Genomic DNA, 22993 nt, shown 5'->3' with positions numbered 1-22993 from the left:
AGTGGCAAAAGGTAAAATTAGGGTTTGTACCCTAACGATGATGCATTTATTATGGTAGGTAGGAGCATGTATAAAGGTGATTCTTGTAGTCATTTTTACTTACCTATTTTCGAAGAAGCATTTTCTAACTTGAGTAGAGCGACAAAAGCGATCAATCTTGCATTCGAAGAAATCCAGAAAGAAATCTTGTGCAAGATCCAACAGGCATTTCAAGTTATTCAGAGTGGAGGTCAGAGTGGTAAAACAAGCTTTTGGAGAAGTGTGTTGTGCTCAACATCGGCGAACCCTAGTTCGGATTCGATATCGGCAAAACACTAGTTCGGATTCGATATCAGTGAACCCTAGTTCGGAGTGAAAAGGTATTTTTCGTCGAATCACTCTTATTATTCAAAATTATTTAGACATGACTTCTACATCCAAAGCCTCTTCTAGTTCTTCTGCGCCTGAGGAGTCATCCAAATTTCTTAGAAAGAAGTTGAAATACAATGCCCTATCTCAAATTCCCGTCGGAGTCATTGTCGAAGGGGATGTTTCTGGTTATATTGATTGTAGACTGGAAGACCTAGGGTCTCTAGTGATTCACTCCCAGTTGAGTTTGTTATGTGGAGAAGATAAGAAGATTAAACCAGAGTACAACGTGATCGAGAAGAAGAAATTTCACAATGCAGTATATTTTCTCGAGGAATTCACAAAAGATCATATAAGGATTATTCTTAATAGGGTTCATGGTGACAAGATGTATCTTGAGCGAACCCATGATATCACACCGGAGGAAATCCATGTCATGACCGGTTTATGCAATATTGGAGAAGTCATTGTTCTTCACAAGATCACAAAAGTCAAAGTGACAGAACTCACCGGTTTTGTGAGCGACCAGCGGACAATGACTGTAAACACCATAAGAAATGACTTGGTGAAGTATGTGTGCATGGTGATCAGGTATAGAGTATTCTATGCTAGTAGGATGAATTTTGTTCCTACAGCTGCAGTGAATGTCGCTTATCGAATGATCAAGGAAGATGCAGAATATGACTTATGTACCTGCATGCAAAAACAACTCATGGAGAATTTGAAATCCATCAAAGAGGACAAGACACTAAGGTTCAAGTTCGGTCAACTACTTGTCAGGTTGTTTTTCTACTTTCAAGGGTATTTTCTAGGAGTTGGTGACGTTCAATGGTCAAGTGACCTATTGGTTACAAGACAAATCAAGGAGAGTCTACAAGCAGTGGGATCTGCTTATCCTGAGACTCTGAATAGGTATTTTGATGAGTTCAGATTGAAGATGAACCAGAAAATAAGGATATCAGGTGACCTAGTTAAGAAGTATGAAGATGATATTTGTTTCACGATCAAAGTGGATCATTGCAAAATGGAAGCGGTTGAGCCAAGACAAGATGCAGTTGAGGCTATGGGCTATGAAGTGGTGAACGATATACTCACTGGGTATGCCTCTACCCTACTTGCTTCACCGCTTGATCCAAAGAAGAAGAGGACTGGTACCTACTCTGAGAGGGTTAATTCTAATGAAGTACCAAAGCAGAAGAAGAGGAAAGTTGTGCCATCGACATCAGCACCGGTTACATCTATTGCCAGTCCAAAAGTGACCAAGAGGTCACCAACCAAGAAGAAACCGGAGGCTATTCCGCCAAAGGTATTTGAGAGGAAGAATAGAACCAATAACGGAGCACAAAATTCAGTAGACACTGAATCAGAAGATGAAATAAAGAAGGTGAGGCAATCGAGTAAGAAGACCAAGACAACCGGTAATGTTCCTGCAACCTCTGCACTGGTAAATATACACGTTGGCTCTTACAAGCCTATGACACATTATCAATGTTGGCAAATGCACACTCCAATGAGATATTGTAGGTGATTGAAGGTATTGTCATTGATGGCAACCTTGAAATCATGTGATAGCGGCAGGCAGACACAAGCACCGGCATACAGAACACCAGCACCGAAAAGGAAGATTACCAGCACCTTGGCCGACAGCAATTTTGTATTAATGTATTTTGTAATTAATTGTAAAATCTTTTGTAAGCCGACATGGCGGATTGTAATATGAATCATATATGTATGAGATCATTGTAGATCATTTTATATATGTTAGCGTATGATGCGAAAGATAGAAGGTAGCAGACCTATTATACGAATTATTGGATAAGGGTTTATGTATGTAGCAGAGCTTAAACCAGTACTGAATCTAGCATAGTAGATGCTAATCTGAAGCAGTACAAGACATTGGATTAGTATAATCCATTTTTGTAAGTCAGTGTGACTTCTTTTGTAATTGAGCAGTGAGCTCTAGGCACTTGGCCTTCCTGCATGTGCAGGCCCCTATTGTAGCAGTAATATTCTCTTATTGGCCAGTAAGTGAATATTGTGGGTCATAAATCCCACCGAGGTTTTTCCCACACCGAGTTTCCTCGTTAAAATATTGTGTTATGGTGTGCTTTTCATGTTGTGGTTGTTATTCTTATTTGCTGCATTATTTCTGGTTTATCGGTACACAGTTTTAATATGATTTTCATGTTATAAGTTAAGAAAATATTATTGCCAGTCAAACACTGATTCACCCCCCCCCCTCTCAGTATCTTTGGGAATCCTAACAATTGGTATCAAAGCCTGGTCCTCTATTTTCAGAAGCCTAACAGCTTGAGGAAGATCTTGACACCGGTAGAGATGGAAAACTTGAGAAAGCAATTAGAAACAACTCTTTCAAACTATGATGTAGAAAGGTGAAGAATATCAAACTTGAGGATGATCTGAAGGTTGCTCAGGATATCATTCAAGCACTTCAAGAAAATTACACTATAGCAAGGAATAAAAGAAGAGAACTTTGTGAGAAGATGCAGAAAGAGGAAGATGAAAAGGAAACTCTTAATGATTTGGTAAACAAGCTAAGACAAGAAATCGGTACAACAAAGAATGAGATGCAAGATATGACTATGAGATTTTGTAAAGAAATTGAAGACAAAAAGAAGAATGAAGAAGACTTGGTTAGAAGAATAAATGATTCTGGAAATGAAAAACACAAGACTCAGTCATGAAAATGATATGTTGAAGACAGATTTAATGCACACACAAAATGACAGAACTGAACTCATAAGACAGAAAGGAATCTTGCAGAATGAATGACTGCTGCAAATCAACACAAGGAGAAATTCAAGAAAAGTTCAGAAGAACTTGTTGACATGCTGAAGAATCAAAAACCTAATGGTGATACAAATGGCCTTGGCTTTGAAACTGGTGAAAGCTCTAGTACTGCAAACAATCATGATCATAGCAAACTGGTAAGACAACCTAATGCTTACAATTTCAATGGGAAATGCTTTAACTGTAACAAGTATGGTCATAGAGAAAATCAGTGTAGATCTAGAAATTATCATAATACTAATACACCCACCGGTCAATGTTCTAAATGCAACAAAGTTGGTCATAACTCAGAAAATTGCAGAATGAATGTAAGATGTTATGTTTGTGGAAGATTTGGACACTTATCTAATCAATGCAGAACACATACCGGCATAGGATATGGGAAAGCTATTCAGAAAAATAATGTGACTTGTTATACTTGTAACAAAATTCGAAATATTGCAAAATTTTGTAGAAGCAAGTCCCCACCGGCAAATAACAAAGGTCCTAGTTTAAAAGGTAAAGAAAAGGTTGAAGAGGTAAAGCAAGAATTCTCAAAACAATGGATCAGAAAGACAAATCAGAATGTTGAAGGGAATACCCCTCCACCGATAGAACAGAGTATCACTCCACCGACAGGAGACTCTTCATCTAACTGAAGGAAAATCCTTTGGGGGTTTAGCAACAAAATGAAAAACATGCTATTATTCCCTCGGCTGATGGTGAGAAGTTGAAATTACTTCTATACCAGCAGATGAGTTAAGTTGTGACTTACCAGCGAGCATTAAATGTCGTAGTTGGAGAAAATAACATTATAAATCAAGTGTTTTGGCTCCTTTTTCATTCACCGAGCATTCAAACCTTCGAGAGCGCGAAAATTCCCGAGCGAAGGCATCCTTAGCGAAAAAGTGAGGTAGTTCATCAAAGCATTCATCCTAAAGGCAGATTGAGGTATTTATATTCATGGCATCTTCATCCACTCCTAAATTTATTGCAAACCCTACTGTGATTGAAGTAATTAAGCGCCCTAGACCCGTTTTCAAATTGGTTCCTGAAATAGCGAAGAAAGATGATAGCATAGGTGCATTTTCTCAAATTCCTAAGGGAGTAGTATATGCTGAAGACCCTAGGATGTATATACATTGTCATATAGAGGAATTAGGTGATGATGAGATCAAAAAAATGTATAGAACTGTGATTTGTGATGAATCTGGAAATATCAAGCTGAAACATAAGATAGTGGAAACCCTAGGTTTTACTAAACTCCTTAGTATCCCGGATTTTCCCAATGATATTATAAGGATTGTCCTAAGTAGAGTTCATGGTGAATTCTTCTGGTTGGATACAATTCATAAAATCACAAAGGAAGCCGTTAAGGCAGTAACAGGGTTACCTTCCACCGATAGCAGACCTGGCAGAACAAAGAAGGTCTCAAATGACACAGTGATAAACCTGACCGGTGCAACATTCGACAAAAGGTCTCTAAGGGTAAATGATGTAAAGGACATAAATGTGAGATTTATCAGTATGATCTTAGGCTACAAAGCTACACATGCAAATAGGTTGACCTCAGTTTCTAGCCTATGTATTAAAAGTGCTTATGAAATGGTTAATGATAATGTAAGAATAGATGTATGTGAATGGCTCAAAGATGAATTGATAGACAATCTAGGGAAGATTAAAGGAGATAAGAAAGGAACATTCAAATTCGGAAATTTGCTTGTTTGTCTAATGTCATATATAACTAAACAAGTACTCGGTATTGGTGCAAGACATTCTGGCTTTGACATACCGGTAGGAAAGCAACTATTGGATCTACTAAACAACATGGGAGATAACAGGGAGGAAAACTTAAATGAATACTTTCAAGCATTAAAGGCTCGAATGAAAACCAGAATAAGACTGTCACAAGCTATTGTGGACAAGTATCAAAAGAAATTTGTTTTTAATAAAAAAGATGAAATCTGGATGGAGGCAATTGTCCCTAGAACTATCTAGGTAACTCAAATGGGATATGAAACAGATGACTATATTATTGAAACTTATGCAAAAGCCCTCCTTGAAGCACCAAAGGAACCCATTGGGAAAGTTTTTGGAAATGCTGAAATGATTGAGAGTGGAATTCAGTCTAGAAAAAGGGTTAAGAAGGTCGAAGAAATAGTAAGAAAAGGAACCCAACAGGCAAAAGCAATTAAGGAATATGTTTTGAAGCAAACTGGTATAAAGGAAAGTGAGTTGGAAGGACTTGAACCGGAAGCTCATCTTTCACTGGTTGGAACCTCCTCTGAGAGTGATATGTCAGCAATATTTAAAAGGGTAGAAAGGAAAAGAAAACCCTCACCGGTACCCTCACCTACACCCAGGAAAACAAGGCAAAAACAACAGGCAATGAGGCCTCCAGTGAAAAATAAGTTGACACCTAAGAAGAAAAGAAAGGTAAAACAAGATATTTCTCCACTAGATAAACTTCTAAGTGAAATAACTAAAGATGGAAAATTGAAGAACATCAACAAAATATACAACACACTATCTGCAGATGACAAGGAAAGCATAGAGAATAGTGTAATCTTACACTTGGATATATATAAGAAATTTTTTATGAAAGTTGTTGATGAAATACCAAATGATCTGTATAGGATATTAGAAGCTAGAAGGTTAGCCATCGTTGAGCTGGACAAGAAAATCAAGATCGAGAAATTACTTGTAGTACATCTAGTCAACTCACCTGATTAAATAGATAAACTAATCAGTGAAGCAAACCGTATTCTCCACTGCTCACCCGCACGTAGCACTAATGGCAGGTAGAGTAAATGAAGTCTTTGAGGTAACAACAAATGCATGGGATATATTCTTTGTGGAAAAAGAAAAACAGGAAGAATTACTTATACCAAAGACTATTAAAGTATACCAAAAGGACAGTGATAAGGGGAAAGGTAAGGTAAGTGGACCTCCAAGCCTAAAAATAACTGATAACTTAACTCCACCTCCTTTGGATACTCCACCGGTAGATACTACAGACAGTCAACCGGCTACTGAGAGTATGGAGACTCCATTAGAGGATACAAATCTTGAGTCTGAAGTTTTGTACACTATGAATATAGATACTCAAGAAGTAAATGTTGTGGTTGACAGAGAAACCACTGAGGACAAGAAGACAGATGTGACTACTGAGTCACCGGCTGCAGATGTTGAGGTTGAGGTAAATGAAACTATAAATATAAACACAAAAAAACCTACTCAGACAGAGAAACCAGCAGAGGATACCAGTGGTAAACCATTAGAAAAACCGGTAGATACAACTGATTAATAGTCAGGAGAACCGGAAATGGACAGTACAGAGGTACAAATAGAGAAACCGGAAGTGCATACAGAGACACAGATTGAGAAACCGGTTGTTGAGAGCACAGAGAAACCTTTTGAGATACAAATGGAAAAAATGGAATAGGTACAGGTTGAGACACAAGTTCAGACAGAGACAGTGCCACCGGCCAAAATTGAAAAGCCCAAACCTTTGTTTATAGAAATGCAAACACAGACTAACCTACCAGAGGTCGAACCAAGCAAGGTGATTACTACAACCGGTAGTATGGCTATTGTGAAGACAATTGGACAAACATCTGGTACATCTATGGCAGAATTCTGACCTACAAATGTAATAGAGGTCTTATTGGATTCAATAAAGCAGATCACAGAGTGCAATACACAAGCCTATAAGGCTATTGATGACACAATTCCCATTCTTAAATTGATAGCACCAAAGTGTATTGTAGATAACAAAAATTCTTTAGGTCAACTAGACACATTGTCTAGGTTCATCACCGGCAACATTTTGATAGTTGATCAAATAAATGAGGACACATTCAAGGAAAGAATGATTAAAGAAAAAGAGAAATTATTTGAGGAAATTGTGAAGAAGAATAAGGAGAAAATGGAAACATTATTACTGGAACTCAAAGAGATAATTCTTGACTTCAAGAAATTGTATAAAGATTCTTGTAAAACAAATATTTTAATAGAAGATCTAGACAAGGAAATCAGCAAAGCACAAGATAAGATTAACAATATTGTTGACAATCTGATAGGTACATTGGATTCATTTTTAGAGATAGAGAAGAAGATTGCAGAGCAAGAAGAGAAAAACAAGCAGTTAGAGAAGGACAAAGAAAGAATAAAGGATAAAACAAAGGACTTGAAATGTAGACTTAGTCCCAAACTAGACTACCTCATTTTTTTGAGAAAAGAAATTTCTGAGGCCCTGGTTCCCGGACTTAAGACACCGGAAGAGCAAATGCACATACTCACCGGTACAGTGCAGAGAAATCAAGAGGCACTAAAAGAAAGAAAATCATTCAGTAATGGTTTAAATTTGGTTATGACAGATATTTTTCAGATTGTAACCCATCGGTTACAAGAATCTAGGCAGGACTCCACTGACAGCGAATGACAACCTTTGTCATTGATGTCAAAGGGGGAGTAGTAGAGATGAGAAAAATCAAAAAATAGAAATCATCTGCTCAGGGGGAGCACACATCTGGTACAGTTTTTGGCAAGATTTTTTGGACTTCAATTTTTGGATACATTCTTGAATTTTTTTCATGAGCATTGCCATCAATGCCAAAGGGGGAGATTGTTGGCAAATGCACACTCCAATGAGATATTTTAGGTGATTGAAGGTATTGTCATTGATGGCAACCTTGCAATCATGTGATACCGGCAGGCAGACACAAGCACCGGCACCAACAGAGTCTACACCGGCATACAGAACACTGGCACCGAAAAGGAAGATTACCGGCACCCTAGCCGACAACAATTTTGTATTAATGTATATTGTAATTAATTGTAAAATCTTTTGTAAGTCGACATGGCAAATTGTAATATGACTCATATATGTATGAGATCATTGTAGATCATTTTATATATGTTAGGGTATGATGTGAAAGATAGAAGGTAGCAGACCTATTATACGAATTATTGGATAAGGGTTTATGTATGCAGCAGAGCTTAAACCGGTACTGAATCTGGCATAGCAGATGCTAATCTAAAGCAGTACAAGACATTAGATTAGTATAATCCATTTTTGTAAGTCAGTGTGACTTCTTTTGTAATTGAGCAGTGAGCTCTAGGCACTTGGCCTTCCCACATGTGCAGGCCCCTATTGTAGCAGTAATATTCTCTTATTGGCCAGTAAGTGAATATTGTGGGTCACAAATCCCACCGAGGTTTTTCCCACACCACATTTCCTCATTAAAATATTGTGTTATGGTGTGCTTTTCATGTTGTGGTTGTTATTCTTATTTGCTGCATTATTTCTGGTTTACCGGTACACAGTTTTAATATGTTTTTCATGTTATAAGTTAAGAAAATATTATTACCGGTCAGATACTGATTCACACCCCCCCCTCTCAGTATCTTTGGGAATCCTAACAATCAAAGGATTATAAAGAACATTAGAAGGAAAATTATTGATGATCTAAAAGATTATTTCGATGATCTTAGTGATATTGAAAAGCAAGAGGTGGAGCAAAGACTTATTAAGTATTTATGTGATAATGATCGGTCTTCGATTGATATTAAACCTGTTGTTTCTAATTCTTTGTATAATTTTTTGGATAATAAATGGCACATTTTCATTGAAAAGGAGCAAGAAATTAGAGAGCAAATTTTTGCTCAATATTTTCTAGATGCCTCTAATTCTGAATTATTTGAGCTTCTTAATCGGTACAAAGGCATCTTTTTCATGCCAAAGAGAAGACTTCAGTTACTTGGAGGTAAAATCTCTGAGGTGGAAAAAGACACCCATCTACAAGCTAAAGCAGTTATGAAGATGCAGAAGGTATCCGACGCAAATCGACATGCTGAGCAAGAGCCTGACCTATCAAAATCTAAACTGGATGAAACCTTCAATGATCAGGGAGAAAGAGTAACTAATCATAATGACCCTATTGATGTGGATGCACTAGATGTTGAAGGTACTCAACCGGAGGAAGCAGATAAGGAGCAAGCGGAGAAGGATAAGGAGAAAGCAGAGAAGGAGAAAATGGAAAAAGAAAACCCGAAGAAAGAGAGAGTTGAGAAAGAAAAAGATGAAAAGGAGAAAGCGGAGAAGGAAAAAGTAGAGAAAGAGAAAGCAGAGAAGGAGAAGGTAGAGAAGGAGAAACTGGAGAAAGAGAAAGCGAAGGAGAAGGCAAAGAAGGAGAAACTGGAGAAGGAGAAGGCAGAGAAGGAGAAACTGGAGAAGGAGAAAGAGGAAAAAGAGAAGGCCGACAAGGAGGCTAAGGAGAAAGAAGAGCAGGAGAAGAAGAGAGAAGAGGAACGCAAAGCAAAGTAAGGTGGACAGACTTCTGAGACTCCCAAGGCAACCGGAGATCATGGTCAAGTTAAACAGGTTGATACCACCAGTCATAATGAATTGACTCTTGCCTGTCTCACCAAATCGGTAGATGAAAATGATCTCCTGAGAAGTATTCAACTTGCTCAAGAAAGATTGGAGGAACTAAGAAGGAAGAAAGAAAAAGATGTTATTCAACTTGTTGTTGATACTTTTTCAACCTTAGTTCCCGATACTGATCTTTCTGGTACCAACTCTTCACTAGCCCAGTTGAAACTTCTATGCACAGTAGGGGATGATCAATTACAATCACTAGAAGATGCTGCCCAGGATACCGCATAGAAAAAGCATGTAAAGGAACTAAAAATTGCATTGCTGAAACAATTTAATGAAGACAGAGAAAAGTTGATCCATCAGAGAGATGATATCAGTCTAGCAATGGTTGGAGGCAATAAACTTTTGAGCAAAATCTGCCAGCCCGATCTATTCTATGATGATGCTCTGAAGAAGAAGGGTCGACTCCAATCGGAGTTAAAGAAATATATAGACAACTTCAAAGTGCCCTATGATTCCTTCACAGTGTATGGGTAGACTGTACAGACTCACCGGCAACAAATTGACAGGATTGATTCAGAGATCTGCAAGCGGTCTCAAGATCTGCATAAACTTCAGTTGATGTTGATACCTAAGTTGCAGATTCTTCAGAAGTGCTTTGTGAACATGGATGCCATTATTGTCACTCAGGAATTGAGCACTATTGATGCCATGGAGGACTTAGCATTCCAGATGAAGACTCGGAGTGAAATTGTTGCCTCACTCCTAGATACCTAGTCTACAGACATGAAGGACTTTTTGAAAAACTTTAAATTCGTTTTTGAAAAGTTTTACTCATTATTGTCATAAACATATACTCTGTGTTTATGTTATGCGATATGATTTTGGCATGTTTGTATTACTTTTTCATTGTTGGCAAAGGGGGAGTAATTTTCGTTTGAAAATTTTATGGGGAGTGGTATTGAAGTAGTACATGTTTGCAATTTTGGCAAAGGGAGTAGTGTATATGCTTAGGGGGAGTAATTTGATTATGACATCATTTTTGTTTTGTAAGCACTTAGATGTCAAATTTTCCCAAGTGTTGCCATCAATGCCAAAGGGGGAGATTGTTGGTATTTTGATGATGTTTTAGTTTGTGATTGTCATTAATGGACACACACTTATTTGATGTATGAGTTATTCTCAATCGGTAGTTGTTCAAACCGATATTGTATGTCAATGTATGCATAGTCTTTGTTTGTAGAAGACTATCAGTGTTTGCAGAAGGAGCTTACAACGAAGACCTCAAGCGGTACGAGGACTTCAAGCGGTGCGAGGACCCCAAGTGGCTACCAATTTTTTTGAGATCGGAACACTATGTTCCTATTTACCAGTCTTTGTTTGTAAACCGGTAATCGGTATACTGTGTTTGGTTAACTGGCAAAACTTGTAAAGTGTGATGAGTTATCATCCACTGACACCAAGGTGGTGATTTTGTGTCATGTTACAGATTGTGTCTAGATGCATTGTACCTAGGAAATTGTAGTCTAATCTCATTGGACCGACATGAAATCAGATTCCTATATAAGGACATCATGTCTAGGGTTTTAGAGAGATGTATGTGTGTAGAAGAGATGCGAAAAAGATTAGGTTTTTGCAAGAAGGTATCTTGCGACAGAGATTGAATGTGAAAAGGAAAGAAGACTGAAGTAATGCTGCAATGCATTAACAGAGAGCTATCAAGGATCTAACTAAGAATTTTGTGCTACTTTCTAGATCACTTACTTGTTGATTACTAATCTCTTCGACAAGTTAGAAACCCTTAACCGGGTAGGCTTAGTTAAGCCTGTTCAAAATCCTCTAACAAGGTGGTTCACAATTGTGGATCTGAAATCCTTTAACAGGGTAGTCTTTAACAGGACTTATCTCCTAACAGAGATCTGGATTCCTAACAGGATCTGTTCTAGTGAAGAACATTGTAAGGCCTTAACTAGTCTGACCTTAACCTGTCTGGTTACTATTCTGTAGATAGTAGACTTGTGAGTTTTACTCACCGTGGTTTTTCCCATTTGGGTTTCCACGTCAAAATATCTTGTGTTATGGTGATTGTGTTATTGTGGGTGAATGCTTTATTTTCTATTTGGCTTTGTTTGTGTTTTAACTGGTTTACTGTTTAAAGGACTATACCGATCTACAGTAAAATTGCTTAAGTGTTTGGTAAAGTTTTTGGGTATACTAATTCACTCCCCCTCTTAGTATTCATCAAAGACAATAGTAGATGTCTTAATGGTAGGAAGAAACAAAGAGCTACTATCCTTCCTCAAAGTAACCCTGGAGTAATTCCTTGCTACTTTGCAAGTGTCATCAATGGTTGATTATTTAATATCACCTCCACCCATTAAATTGAGTGCATCAATGCATTCTTTATTAACTCACCTAAGAAAAACCAGTTTAAAAGGCTCAAGAGTGAGCCTATTCTATTTGGATTTCATCAAACAGAATTGGAACCTTTATATGTAGTCTTTAAGGGGTTCCTCTTCTCTTTGAGGCATCCTAAAAATGTCGTCCTTTCGTGTGTCTCCAACTCTACAATACCGTGATATTTCTGTAGAAACTTCTCTTTAATGGTAGCCCAACTAGTAATTGCATTGCTCACCAGCCCCATGAACCACCACAATGCAAAATCCTTCAAGTTGGCTGGAAATAGCTTTAAGTGATGGGCATCAATTGCATAGTCATAACTTCTATAGAGTACATCAAACTCAAACAAATAGGTATTAGGATCTTCAATGACCAACCATCAAAGTTAGGGAGGGCATTCGAAGGTATATTTTTTAATGTTGCTACCCTCTCCTGGTTAATGATTGGTGTATCAGAATTTTTAACTTCAACATCACCCATTATTTCTATTGTCTCTTATGTTCGCTCTTGAGTAGGTTCTACTTGAGTGTAACTAAAAGATATTGGATCTATAGGTGCACTAAATGGATAGTCTGGTGTGTATGTTGAAGTTGATGAGTCCTCTAGCCCTTCTCTTGAAGCCAAGATGTCTCCTACACTTGATGTATAGAGAAGAACCTTTTGCATCTATCTATTGGTGCATGCAATGGAAGTGTTGAACTTATGGGTTGTCTTTCTACACTTTTTAGTAAAGAAGTTGATGCCAATTCAAAATCTAACTTCCCTAGTACTTAATACAAACACTTATGCTACTGAAAGCGTATAACCAAAAGAAACTTTGTGAAAAGTAAATAACTGAAAGGAATCCTAAAAATGTCCTAAACCTTAGCACCATCACCGACAATGGCACCAAAAATGATTGACCTCCACTATATACATTGAGTTGGTGCATTTTGTCATGCACACAACCCAGATGAGGTATTCAATGGGGCAACCATATGTCCTAAGTGAAGGCTCATTTAATTATTGACTAGGGATGTATCTTCAAAGATGGCATTGGCACTATATGTGCAGCAAGGATCCTAAGTTCTCTATCGTTACGCAAAAAGAATGCACTAACCTACTAAGGACATAAACTGTAAACATGGACAATTCTAAAATTGGAAACTAACATAGTAGTTGTTGCAGGCAAATCAAGGAGTAGCTCGGCAATGGTTGTGGGTACAACTTATCAATGTAACCAGACAAACTAGAAGTTGTTTGCAACCGGGATTCTTAGCTATGCAATATTACTGAACATAAATTTAACAACTAGAGATTAAGAATTATTAACTGCATAAATGAAACTAAACAACAGTAAATAAAAATAAAAATAAAGGAAAGGAGACTCGCATTACCTCAAGTGGTCCTTTCTTGAGGAATGTAATCTTCATGAAAGATAATAGTACACTTGAGCTTACAGAACAATAATCATTCACTCATGCTCAAAACAACCAAATAGTGATTCCACAAAAGATCTAGCTATAGCACAATCAATATTAATATTAGTAGATTTCCACAATCCATTAGTATGTTTGTATGACTAGCTAGATTTGATTGTGTGAGCTTTTTTGCATCAACAAGCTCACATAATCAAATCTAAAAGCTCATACAAACAATCTATATTGTTTTCATTTATATTCATCTAATAAGTACAAAAGTAGATTGATTCATAATAGAAGGAAAATATTCTAATTGGAATGACACTTTCCCTATTTAAAGCATTCAAAGAAAGCACGCCATTAACTTTTTCCAACTAACTCTATCCAAATGTCACTTCTCCCTAACATTAAGGCAACTTATTCTAAGAAGAAAAATAGATTAAAAAATTAACACTACAAGAGTTTGTTTCATAAAAAACTCTTATTGAGCAATAACACTGAACTAGGAACATGGTTGTTGCAATAATTCAATATTGATGATGCACAACTTCATCGGCTTTCATGATGCATTACCATCTTAACACCTTCTGAAAAGACAAAGTCAAAAAGACTCTTCTTCAGTCGAGACTCTTTTTCTCCACGTTGTTGCTCCCACATGTACTAACAGAGTTCCGCCTTCTTGGGTTGCAGATGGAACTGAGATATGTCGACTACAACTAACTCATGCTTCTTGTTGCATGTTAGTCCCAATAATGACAATAATCTACATAAATCAACATTTATAAAATTTAACAATATATTAATCATTAAAATGCATCACATATTCATATCAATATACCTTATGCATATATGTTATAATTAGCAGTAATGTGATTCTTAAGATGACTAAAACATATAATTAGTCTGATGATAAGCAAGTAAAATTTCGTTAAGTAGCAGTACAAATAAGTAAACTTCAGACACTAATGGGCCTTATCTGGCATGAAATACTTTTTCAACAAACACCTTCATGGAACCTTCCAAGGTGCAGAACTAGGGGAAAGCTCAACTAAACGCCCAAGGAGCTTTGACTTAGCAAGCTAAGACAAGATACATGTCATCTATCCATCATATCAAGCTACTAGATGTTAGGAAACTCTGGTAAGGTAAAAAGGGATGCCTAGGAAGATTTATGGGAGTTCTCACCAATCCAAACTACGTATTGTAACTCATATAAAGTTCTTTTAAGTTTTAGAGGCTAAGTTCTATAACTCAAACTCGATCTATGGGACTAAAACTAAGCAATGCATTTCATTTTCCACATTCTCAAACTTGTATTGTTGTAAAGACAAATTTTAGCAATAAAATCCAGTTTTATGCTTTCTCAATGGTTGTTTATTGTGTATATTTGCAATGATGGATGCATATTCCTACGAGTTATATGTAATTCCTCTAATATATATATCATTTCGATACTCATAAATAGAAGACACATACATTTATATTGGTTGCAAGTTGTGATGATTGCAAACGGTAATTTTGTTTGAAAAAACCCTTTTTTTTTTCTTAAAAGAATTGATGGAACTTTCTTACAAAACCCTGATGCATTGATGTATAAAGATTCTTGAGTTGTGTAAAAATATCAAGTAACTGAGAATTTGTGTCAAAACAACAATGAAGGCCATGCCTTGAAAGCAATTTGGTGCATCACCTCATTAGGAATTAAGTTCACGTCATTTCTTTTCTCTCCTTTTCCTCAGCAAAAATAGTAATAGCATAGGTTTAGTTAGGTGAAGTACTAAGAAAACCAACCCTCTTTAGAAATTGATCTTTAACTATCAAATCCCACACTTTGAAAGGTCTACCCATATTTCAACGGATAGCTAAGTCAAGTACTTGGCAAAGGCACACATCTAAGTGACAACAAGTACAATCAAATTATATTGCTAGTGGACCTACAAGGGCAAGTAAGAATATCAAGATCCTCTCAGAATGGATACTTATATCTCTCTCGTTCAAAGGTAGTCTACTTAACAATTCTTTTAAGAAAGTCAATAGAAAAGAAATCAAATGGAAGCCCCTTGATAAAGATTTTGTCATATTGAACTTTAATGGGGCTTCAAAAGGAAACCCTGGCATTTCGAGGGTGGGATGTATTCTTAGAGACTCCATGGGGTTGGTTGTTGCAGCTCTTGTTGCTAAAGCTCCAAATGACACAAATAGCAAGTCTGAAGCAAGGGCTCCGCTAGTAGTTCTCAAACTAGCAATGAAGTATAAGGTGAGGTAGCTTATCATTGAAGTTGGTTCTCAGATTATTATCTTTGCATTCAAGAGAAGAGAAGCTCCTAACTAGAAGATTAATTACATCATGCAAGAAGCTTGGGATTGCTTTCGATTCTTTCACTGTTACCATCTTCTTCATTGCTTCAAAGAGGCAAATAGGGTTGTCGATGTGCTAGCAAACAGGGGTTGATCCCAAGTTGTTGTGGAGGAATCTTTCAATCATTCTGAGTTTATGGCGGATCCCTTTCTTTCCTCATTAGTTAAGGATGATACTAAGCATATTTAACTTTCTCTTTGTTTGTCTTCTCTCAGGTTTTAGTCTTCCCATTTTGGCCAACTGCATCGATTTTAATGCTTTTTTCAAAGAGCCTCTTTTGTCATCTCCTCGCATGATGCTCAACTTTCAAATCCATTGGCAACTTGTGCCCCAACCATCTTGAAGGTTCATGTGTCTTCGGTCATGTTACCTGGGATTTCGACCAATACATTATGCTAATCATCCTTTCATCATATGCTTTTGTTAGTGAATCTCATCAAGCACAATGCAATCTCCTTGAGATTCTCTTGGCCCTTTCAAATCGGTGGTTGTTTTTCATCCTTCACACCTCCTTGCTATTTGTATCCATGTCATATTTTTTTAGTTCCTTACTTTAGCAGTTTGCAAGCCCTTGTGCTATCGAAACACTTTTCTAGGGGCTTCATTAATGTGTTTGTTGATCTCACTTGCTGAATGAGTGAGTTCTTCAAAGTTTCTTTCCATTTTTGGTCCTGCCAATTACAATTTTTCTAAGGAAAGGTGGAGTTGAATGGATTTGAGGTACACGTGTGCATCTTCTTGAGTTTCTCGCAAGCAAGGCTCATATGCCTCTTTTTTTTGCCTCTTTCTTAGGCCTCCATTGGCTTTCAATCACACATGCCTTCTCATTATTTAACATTTGATCCTTTGCTTCCATTTTGGACTTCTTTGTGCATCTCAACAAATATGTCACTCGTGTTGCAATGTCGACATCCTTGGGTGTTCCATGCAAGTGTGAAGATGAGTCCCTAGATCAGCAATGCCATTGGTGCTTCCATTCTGAGCATGAGTCAATTTGGGAAATAATATCTCTTATCCTCGAGCGCAGCTTTGGTCAAGGTGATTCTCATATCCACGATGGTCAAGTTTTGGAGCTCTTCTTCACCCCATTGCTCCAAATAGTCCCATTTCTAGACTAGGTTTGCATAGTGGGTAGTAAACTTGTGTTTGTTCATAATGGGTAGTTAATTGTTGTTTGGCCAGTATTGGCCAAATGTAGCTCAAGCCTTGGGTGGGATAAATATTGATCTGGTCTCAAGCTCTTTAGTTGAAATTTTCAATCTTTCATAGGAGGCCAAAGGAGATAAAATGATGGAGGCATGCAACCTCTTCAAATCCTATGTAACCTATGATAACTATGTACCTATGAATATCTTCTATTCAAACAACAAGGATCTCTTTGAGGAAGAGCACAAGCAAAAGATTCTAGATTTCTTCTCAGGCCTTGCCATAATTGTGACCAAGTTTAACTAAGGGCCTTATTTGATGAAGCCTCTCTCTGTTGTTTTGGATTTGTCTTAGAGCTGCTCCTCAGCATTTGCTTCTATCTTGTGTCTTCAATGCTCACAGTCGGTATTGGACTCTTCAATTCTATGTATATTTCAATTTAAATCTAGAGGTGCTAGAGAAGTATTACTCTTGTATAATTATATTATGTTGCCTCAATGGTTGAGCCTTGCTCCCATTTTTTGTGCACTTGTTTTATCTATGTATCCTTATCTTATATTATCCTATTATTATTATACGCTCCATGTGTTTTATCAACAAAAAAAATAATATCAAGATCCAAATGTGAGAAACCTTGAACAATGCAAACAAAACTTTAACCCTCATACAAACTTGCAAAAAGTAACTATCTTACATAAGCCATACAATACCCTAGAACATCATGCAAGCGAAGGAATAAAGAGGATTTCAATGATCAGACAACCATCCATAAGGTTTTGCACCTTTTTGAATGCTATAGTGGGCACAAAATTTGCCAATCTACTCCAATAGTCATACAACCTACAAGAGGCAACACAAAATATGCACCCAAAAAATCAAGGTCAATTGACCTCTCAATATTTAATTTTAATGAACAAAAGTCTATCTCAAACCTCTCGAATACAATGGTGAGGTTGAAAGCACTCCACATTTAGAAAAAATCAGCTCAACATAAAATCACTCATAACTCTAATGTCTTGAATAAGAAATATGACTAAACATAAGACATCATAGCTCTAATACCATGTTAGATTTTACAAAATGCAGAACATAATGAAAACCCAATATCTACAAATTAGTCACAAATTTATTTTAAACGAAAACACAAAAATCAAATGGAGAAAACAATCGCATTCCATTTACCAAGTTAAGTTATATAAGATTAAAAGAGGGAGAGTAAATTCATAAGAAATGCAAGAGAAGAGGTGAAAAAAAAATGGTATTCTATTTTTCAAGTTAAGTTATATGAGATTAAAAGAGGAAGGGTAAATTCATAAGAAATGCAAGAGAAGAGGTGAATAACTCAACCAATAGGAAATGTAACTATGGAATCCCTCTCATATCTCTAAAAGAAGAAAGAGCAACTCCCATGGAATAATGCGACACCTGTCATCTTATCACTCTTACTTGAGTAGCCTAGGCAAGTTAAAAACTAGGGACAAGAAAATACATAATAAACAAATAAAACGAAATAGAAGCTACACCAACATTAGACAGACCAACTCTTCCCAAATACATGAACCACCCAAATTATTTTTTCTCTACTAGCAGAACTGAATAACACTATAAAAAACCCTTAGGCAAATCTTTTTACCTTTCATTTAAGAGTCATTTTCCCGATTGTGTTTACCAAATCAGTTGCATTTACCTAGATACTGGAGAATTTGCAAAATATGATTGCCTTTATCTTTTGGTTTAATGATAATCACATCATCTAAAGCATGGATGATTGCTTGAGAACTTAATTTAAACCTTTTTCCATTTTCCAACCTATCACGAGTCACTACCTCATTTCTTCTCGTGACTTCCTATTGTATTATCTGCGCTCACTTGGCATCATTTTCTCCTTAATCTCTTATATAAGTTCAGGCATTCCAATTCTTACGATTGTCACTATGCTTATTATATATTTGATGTGGAGAACATTTTTTCACATTTTATTTGTTTATGTTGAATAGCTAAAGCCTGTGATGGTTCCACTTTAAAACAAACAAATATCCAAGGAAGATGACACAACAATATGGGGAATTACTCCTGATGTTTTAGGCTCAGAAACACATCGCAAGACCTAGTACTATAAAACTATTGGTTTCATCGAGGGGCAATTTGAAATCATCGGTTCTCTATCGGGGCAGATGCAAAACTATCAATTTGCTTAAATGGTAGCTTCGTGCTGATGGCAGAAACAAGAATATAAAACAAACAATTTGACAATCGATAAATCTGATTTAGAGTATTCCTATGCACAAGGACCCTCCAACATCTATTAAGTATATGAGATCAGATTGAATAATCCAAGGCATTCCATAGTAAATGCATGTTCAATAGTAGCACAAGAGAATAAGAATACAATACAAAGAAAGAAGTTCCAGGAAAAATTACACTAGTGGTTGCAGATATTTGACGCTAGAGAGCACTAGGAAGATAAGGAATCAGACTCACATTCGTAATTGTTTAATATTACAAGGAAGCTTGGAAGTGTGCAGTTGCCACTTCCAACTGGTTTTCCTTGCTTTGAGGTTTCCAAGATGGCAGTGTGATTTCTTTCTGTTCATGTTTGTTTATGATGTAATTCATTCTCTACACTCTTTAACTCATATTATAAGGATTCCACTATCGTTTGGATGAAAATTCAAGTAGCATAGTATGGATTAATGTTTACTTTGATCACTACTTGACAAAAGCATAATCTAGTAATTGATTACGTATCATTAGGGGTTGCTTAGTCCCAGTTACCAACTTTTAGTAGAGCAGGCTTCGTCCCAAGATCAGATTAAAGAGAAAGGGTCAGATCTATATAGTAAAAATCTAGCAAGATCATCAAGATGATTGTCAAATCCCAAATACTTCATAAAGCATACTCTTTGATTCATAAAATCTTGACCTTAATAACCTCTTTAAATGAGAAAACAACATAAACCCACAGTATCAAGAGCAGAGGATTACCAATAACACTCAGGTTGGTGTGTTGAATCCACCAAGATGATTCTCAAGTGCCCAATGCTTCACAAAACAAATCCACCAAGATTGTCATGAAATGCCTGATACTTAATAAAATGTAACCTTTGATTCATAAACCATTGACCTCATTAGCCTCTTTACAACAATAAGGTAAACCCTAGGTATCAAGAATCAGGAGTTAGTTTCCAATTAACAGCCCAAGTTAGTGTGTTGAAATCAACCTAATAACAGACTAAGCAGCATATCAAATTCATTTCCTTTAGATCTAAGGAAAAGCTCTTCTAAAGGCATATCCACTTAAGGAATATCATCGCCCTATCCTAACAATCCTCGAATAGCTTAAGGTGAAAATCCAGGCCGAATAATGGCTGGGAATACGTGCTTCTACATATAAAGCAGAATTCATCATTAAAATGCTGTCCTGTAATGTAGCACCTTATGTGAATAAAGAGATATCAAAGGAGTTTCACCTCCCCCTTGAGCTGCAGCCCAAACTCCAGAAGATGAGCAAACTGGGGTGTTGGTTGAAATTGAAAATGGAAACAGCTGAAATAAGATGAACCAAAATTGAATAATTGTCATGCCGCCACCTTCAAAATTCTGACAAATCTAACCATATAATAATCTCTATCTGTAGTAGCTTTACAGTGTAAACTATTGAATTGGTAATGACATTCTGTACAAAAATGCATTTTTTAATTGCTTTGCAAAATTTACGAAGTTGCTTGCCTGCAAAAGCAACAATGAACAGTTTCAAACTTTCAACAGAACAATTGTGAATGCAATTTCATTTCGAGCACACAATGATACAAACAATTTAAAAACTCTACTTTGCAAGATTTCCACAGGTAAGACATTTTTGTAATGTCCTTTTCTTTTCCTTCTATGAATCATGCCATCTCCTTTTCGGAATTCATTGATTTGTTATCTAATGATACAAAGAGAGGCACTTACGAACCTCCACAACAAATTCCAAATCCCAAACAAAGATGGAGCTTTCGTCCAGCATTTTAAAACATGCTCTATTGGAAATTGCTAGCATGATTTTTTTGATTTAAAAACCAGTCAAATAGGACAAGCTGAGCTGCAGCAACAGAAGCCGATTAACTTCATAGGATCATAATTGCACACATTCTGTTCCACAAAGACTTCGTAATTTGGTGAGAATTCTTGATTAGTTCCATGTCATCCTTCTTCAAACACATTTTCTTCATAACCAGTGCCATTTTCAGCATGTAGTGAACTGTTGTTGATGATTCGTAGCTTTCCTTCCTGGATAGACATGCATTTATATTAAAAAATTCATATTTGGACGTATGGTAGAATAGAAGTAACTGAACTCAATTAGATATCTTTAAATCATGTTTGATTGAAAAAAAAATGAAATTCTAAGTCTTATGTTTAACCTTTGTTCCGTATACAAGGCCCCCTCCAACTAAAGGGTGAAAGCATGCAACATTAACCTCATCTTCTGCACTTGGAAGAACTCTTACTAGCTTCATGTCAGAAACTCTGTAAATCTGCAAAACATAATAATACATTTCTTAGCCAATGCACTATTGCAACTTTGAGAATCATAAAATAATACCAAAGACAACGAATTTTGTTTTTGATTAAAAGATAAAATATTATTCCTTATTAAATCACCTTTAAAGAGTAACTTGCTTTTATTCACCATCACAACTTACCATGCTAAGTATTTCTTATGATTTAATTTGTTGCATCTCTTCACTCAATATGTAACTTTGTATAGAAGAAAAACATAGACTACCCAATAAACTGTCGGTATAAAATAGTCCATACAACCCCCACTAAAAGTTATCGAGGCAAAATTCTCTACCAAAACATACATTATCCTTCTCCAAAAAGACTTTAGAAGACTGGATTACTAGTCAAATGATAACAAAGGCTATCTTTAAAAGACTAAATTATAGACAATCTAAAAAGTGCTCATGCAAAAAAAACATTGTGAGTAGACTTCTTTACCACCGTTTTTCCGACTGGGGACGCAAGAGAATCTGTATGATATATCTCAGGAAATACATGGTTTCTGAACAAAGCTTATATTTACTTTTTAATATAAAGTTGAAATTATATTGATATAAAAATTGGTGATATAAAAGCAACCAACTTATGTTATAGCAAATTATCAATGTTAGACAAAAATCCACTTGGAGCTAAAAAAAATCCATCAAGATAAGTGTAACCTCTTTCGCTATTCAGAATGATAATCAGAACAGAAGATAAGAGTATGCTACAGTAATTCCCGATTGCCTTTTAAGTATATATCATTTACATCCTTCAGGCAAATAAGCTGGACATAAAGCAGACTCATGAAATAGAAGATAGATTTCTGCCAGTTCTTCACATTATAATATGAAGCTTCATAAAAGATGGGCCACTCAACTGACTTTTGTCTTCAAGGTCCAGTTCATGAGTAAGCTTCAATACTACAGAAGTTCCCTACCATGCTTGTGTGGGTAAGACTCTTTGCAAAGATTTATGGAAACATGCATCACTCAAACCAACAGGTTATAGCTTGAGACTTGTTCATGCCTTAAATCTACATGAATTCTGAGATCATGTGTTCTAAACTTAAAGCAATAGATTATCACTAGAACAACAATTTTGTACATTCCATCTGGTGGAAAGGACCTGATAGATGAACACCTTACGTTGAGGAACTAAAAAGTACATCATGACATCTGAAAAATGTACGGAAAAGTAAAGTCAATAATATTTTTTATTAAAATACCATTTTCATTTGGAGTACTCAGTTGGGGAGAAAAATTATACTTCGAATCGATTTTCTTTGGCATGTCTTAAATATAATAAATATAAGGTGTTTATGAATTTGTGAATGGCAATATCCAATTGCTATATATCCTGTGTCATCTTGCTGTTGGATCTTCTGTATTATTATCAAGTACATATTATACCATAATGCAAGACTTCCAGTGACTAATTATTATAAGAAATAGTGCTAACACTAAGATGTCCTAATAAATTAAAAACTATGGATCCATCACAAATATGAAGGCCCTTTTCCCTATCTTAAGTCTGAAATTATGGGTCTCCCAAAGCAATTGGTCTGCACTCGTAAGAAGTTTACATATTACATCTCTACTAGACTCAGAACCACAACTTACACCCAAATATATGTAAATC

General features: G+C 36.3%; 1 protein-coding gene across 3 annotated transcripts in view; it reads right to left on the bottom strand.

Moving 5' to 3' along the window:
* Window positions 1-19909: 19909 nt before the first annotated feature.
* LOC131067847 (uncharacterized) overlaps window positions 19910-22993 on the bottom strand; it is a 96507-nt gene continuing 93423 nt past the window's right edge. For all 3 annotated transcript variants that reach the window (XM_058003018.2, XM_058003017.2, XM_058003015.2), the window contains 2 exons: window positions 21232-21345; window positions 19910-21097 (listed from right to left, as the gene is read on the bottom strand). In XM_058003018.2, the coding sequence (XP_057859001.2) occupies window positions 21011-21097; window positions 21232-21345 (201 nt within the window). In that variant the 3' untranslated portion in view covers window positions 19910-21010. The remainder of the gene's footprint in view (window positions 21098-21231; window positions 21346-22993) is intronic.

The sequence above is a fragment of the Cryptomeria japonica genome, chromosome 8, assembly GCF_030272615.1.
Source record: "Cryptomeria japonica chromosome 8, Sugi_1.0, whole genome shotgun sequence".
Lineage (NCBI taxonomy): Eukaryota > Viridiplantae > Streptophyta > Pinopsida > Cupressales > Cupressaceae > Cryptomeria > Cryptomeria japonica.
The sequence above is the reverse complement of the archived record's forward strand: the minus strand, read 5'-3'. Positions and strand labels throughout refer to the sequence as shown.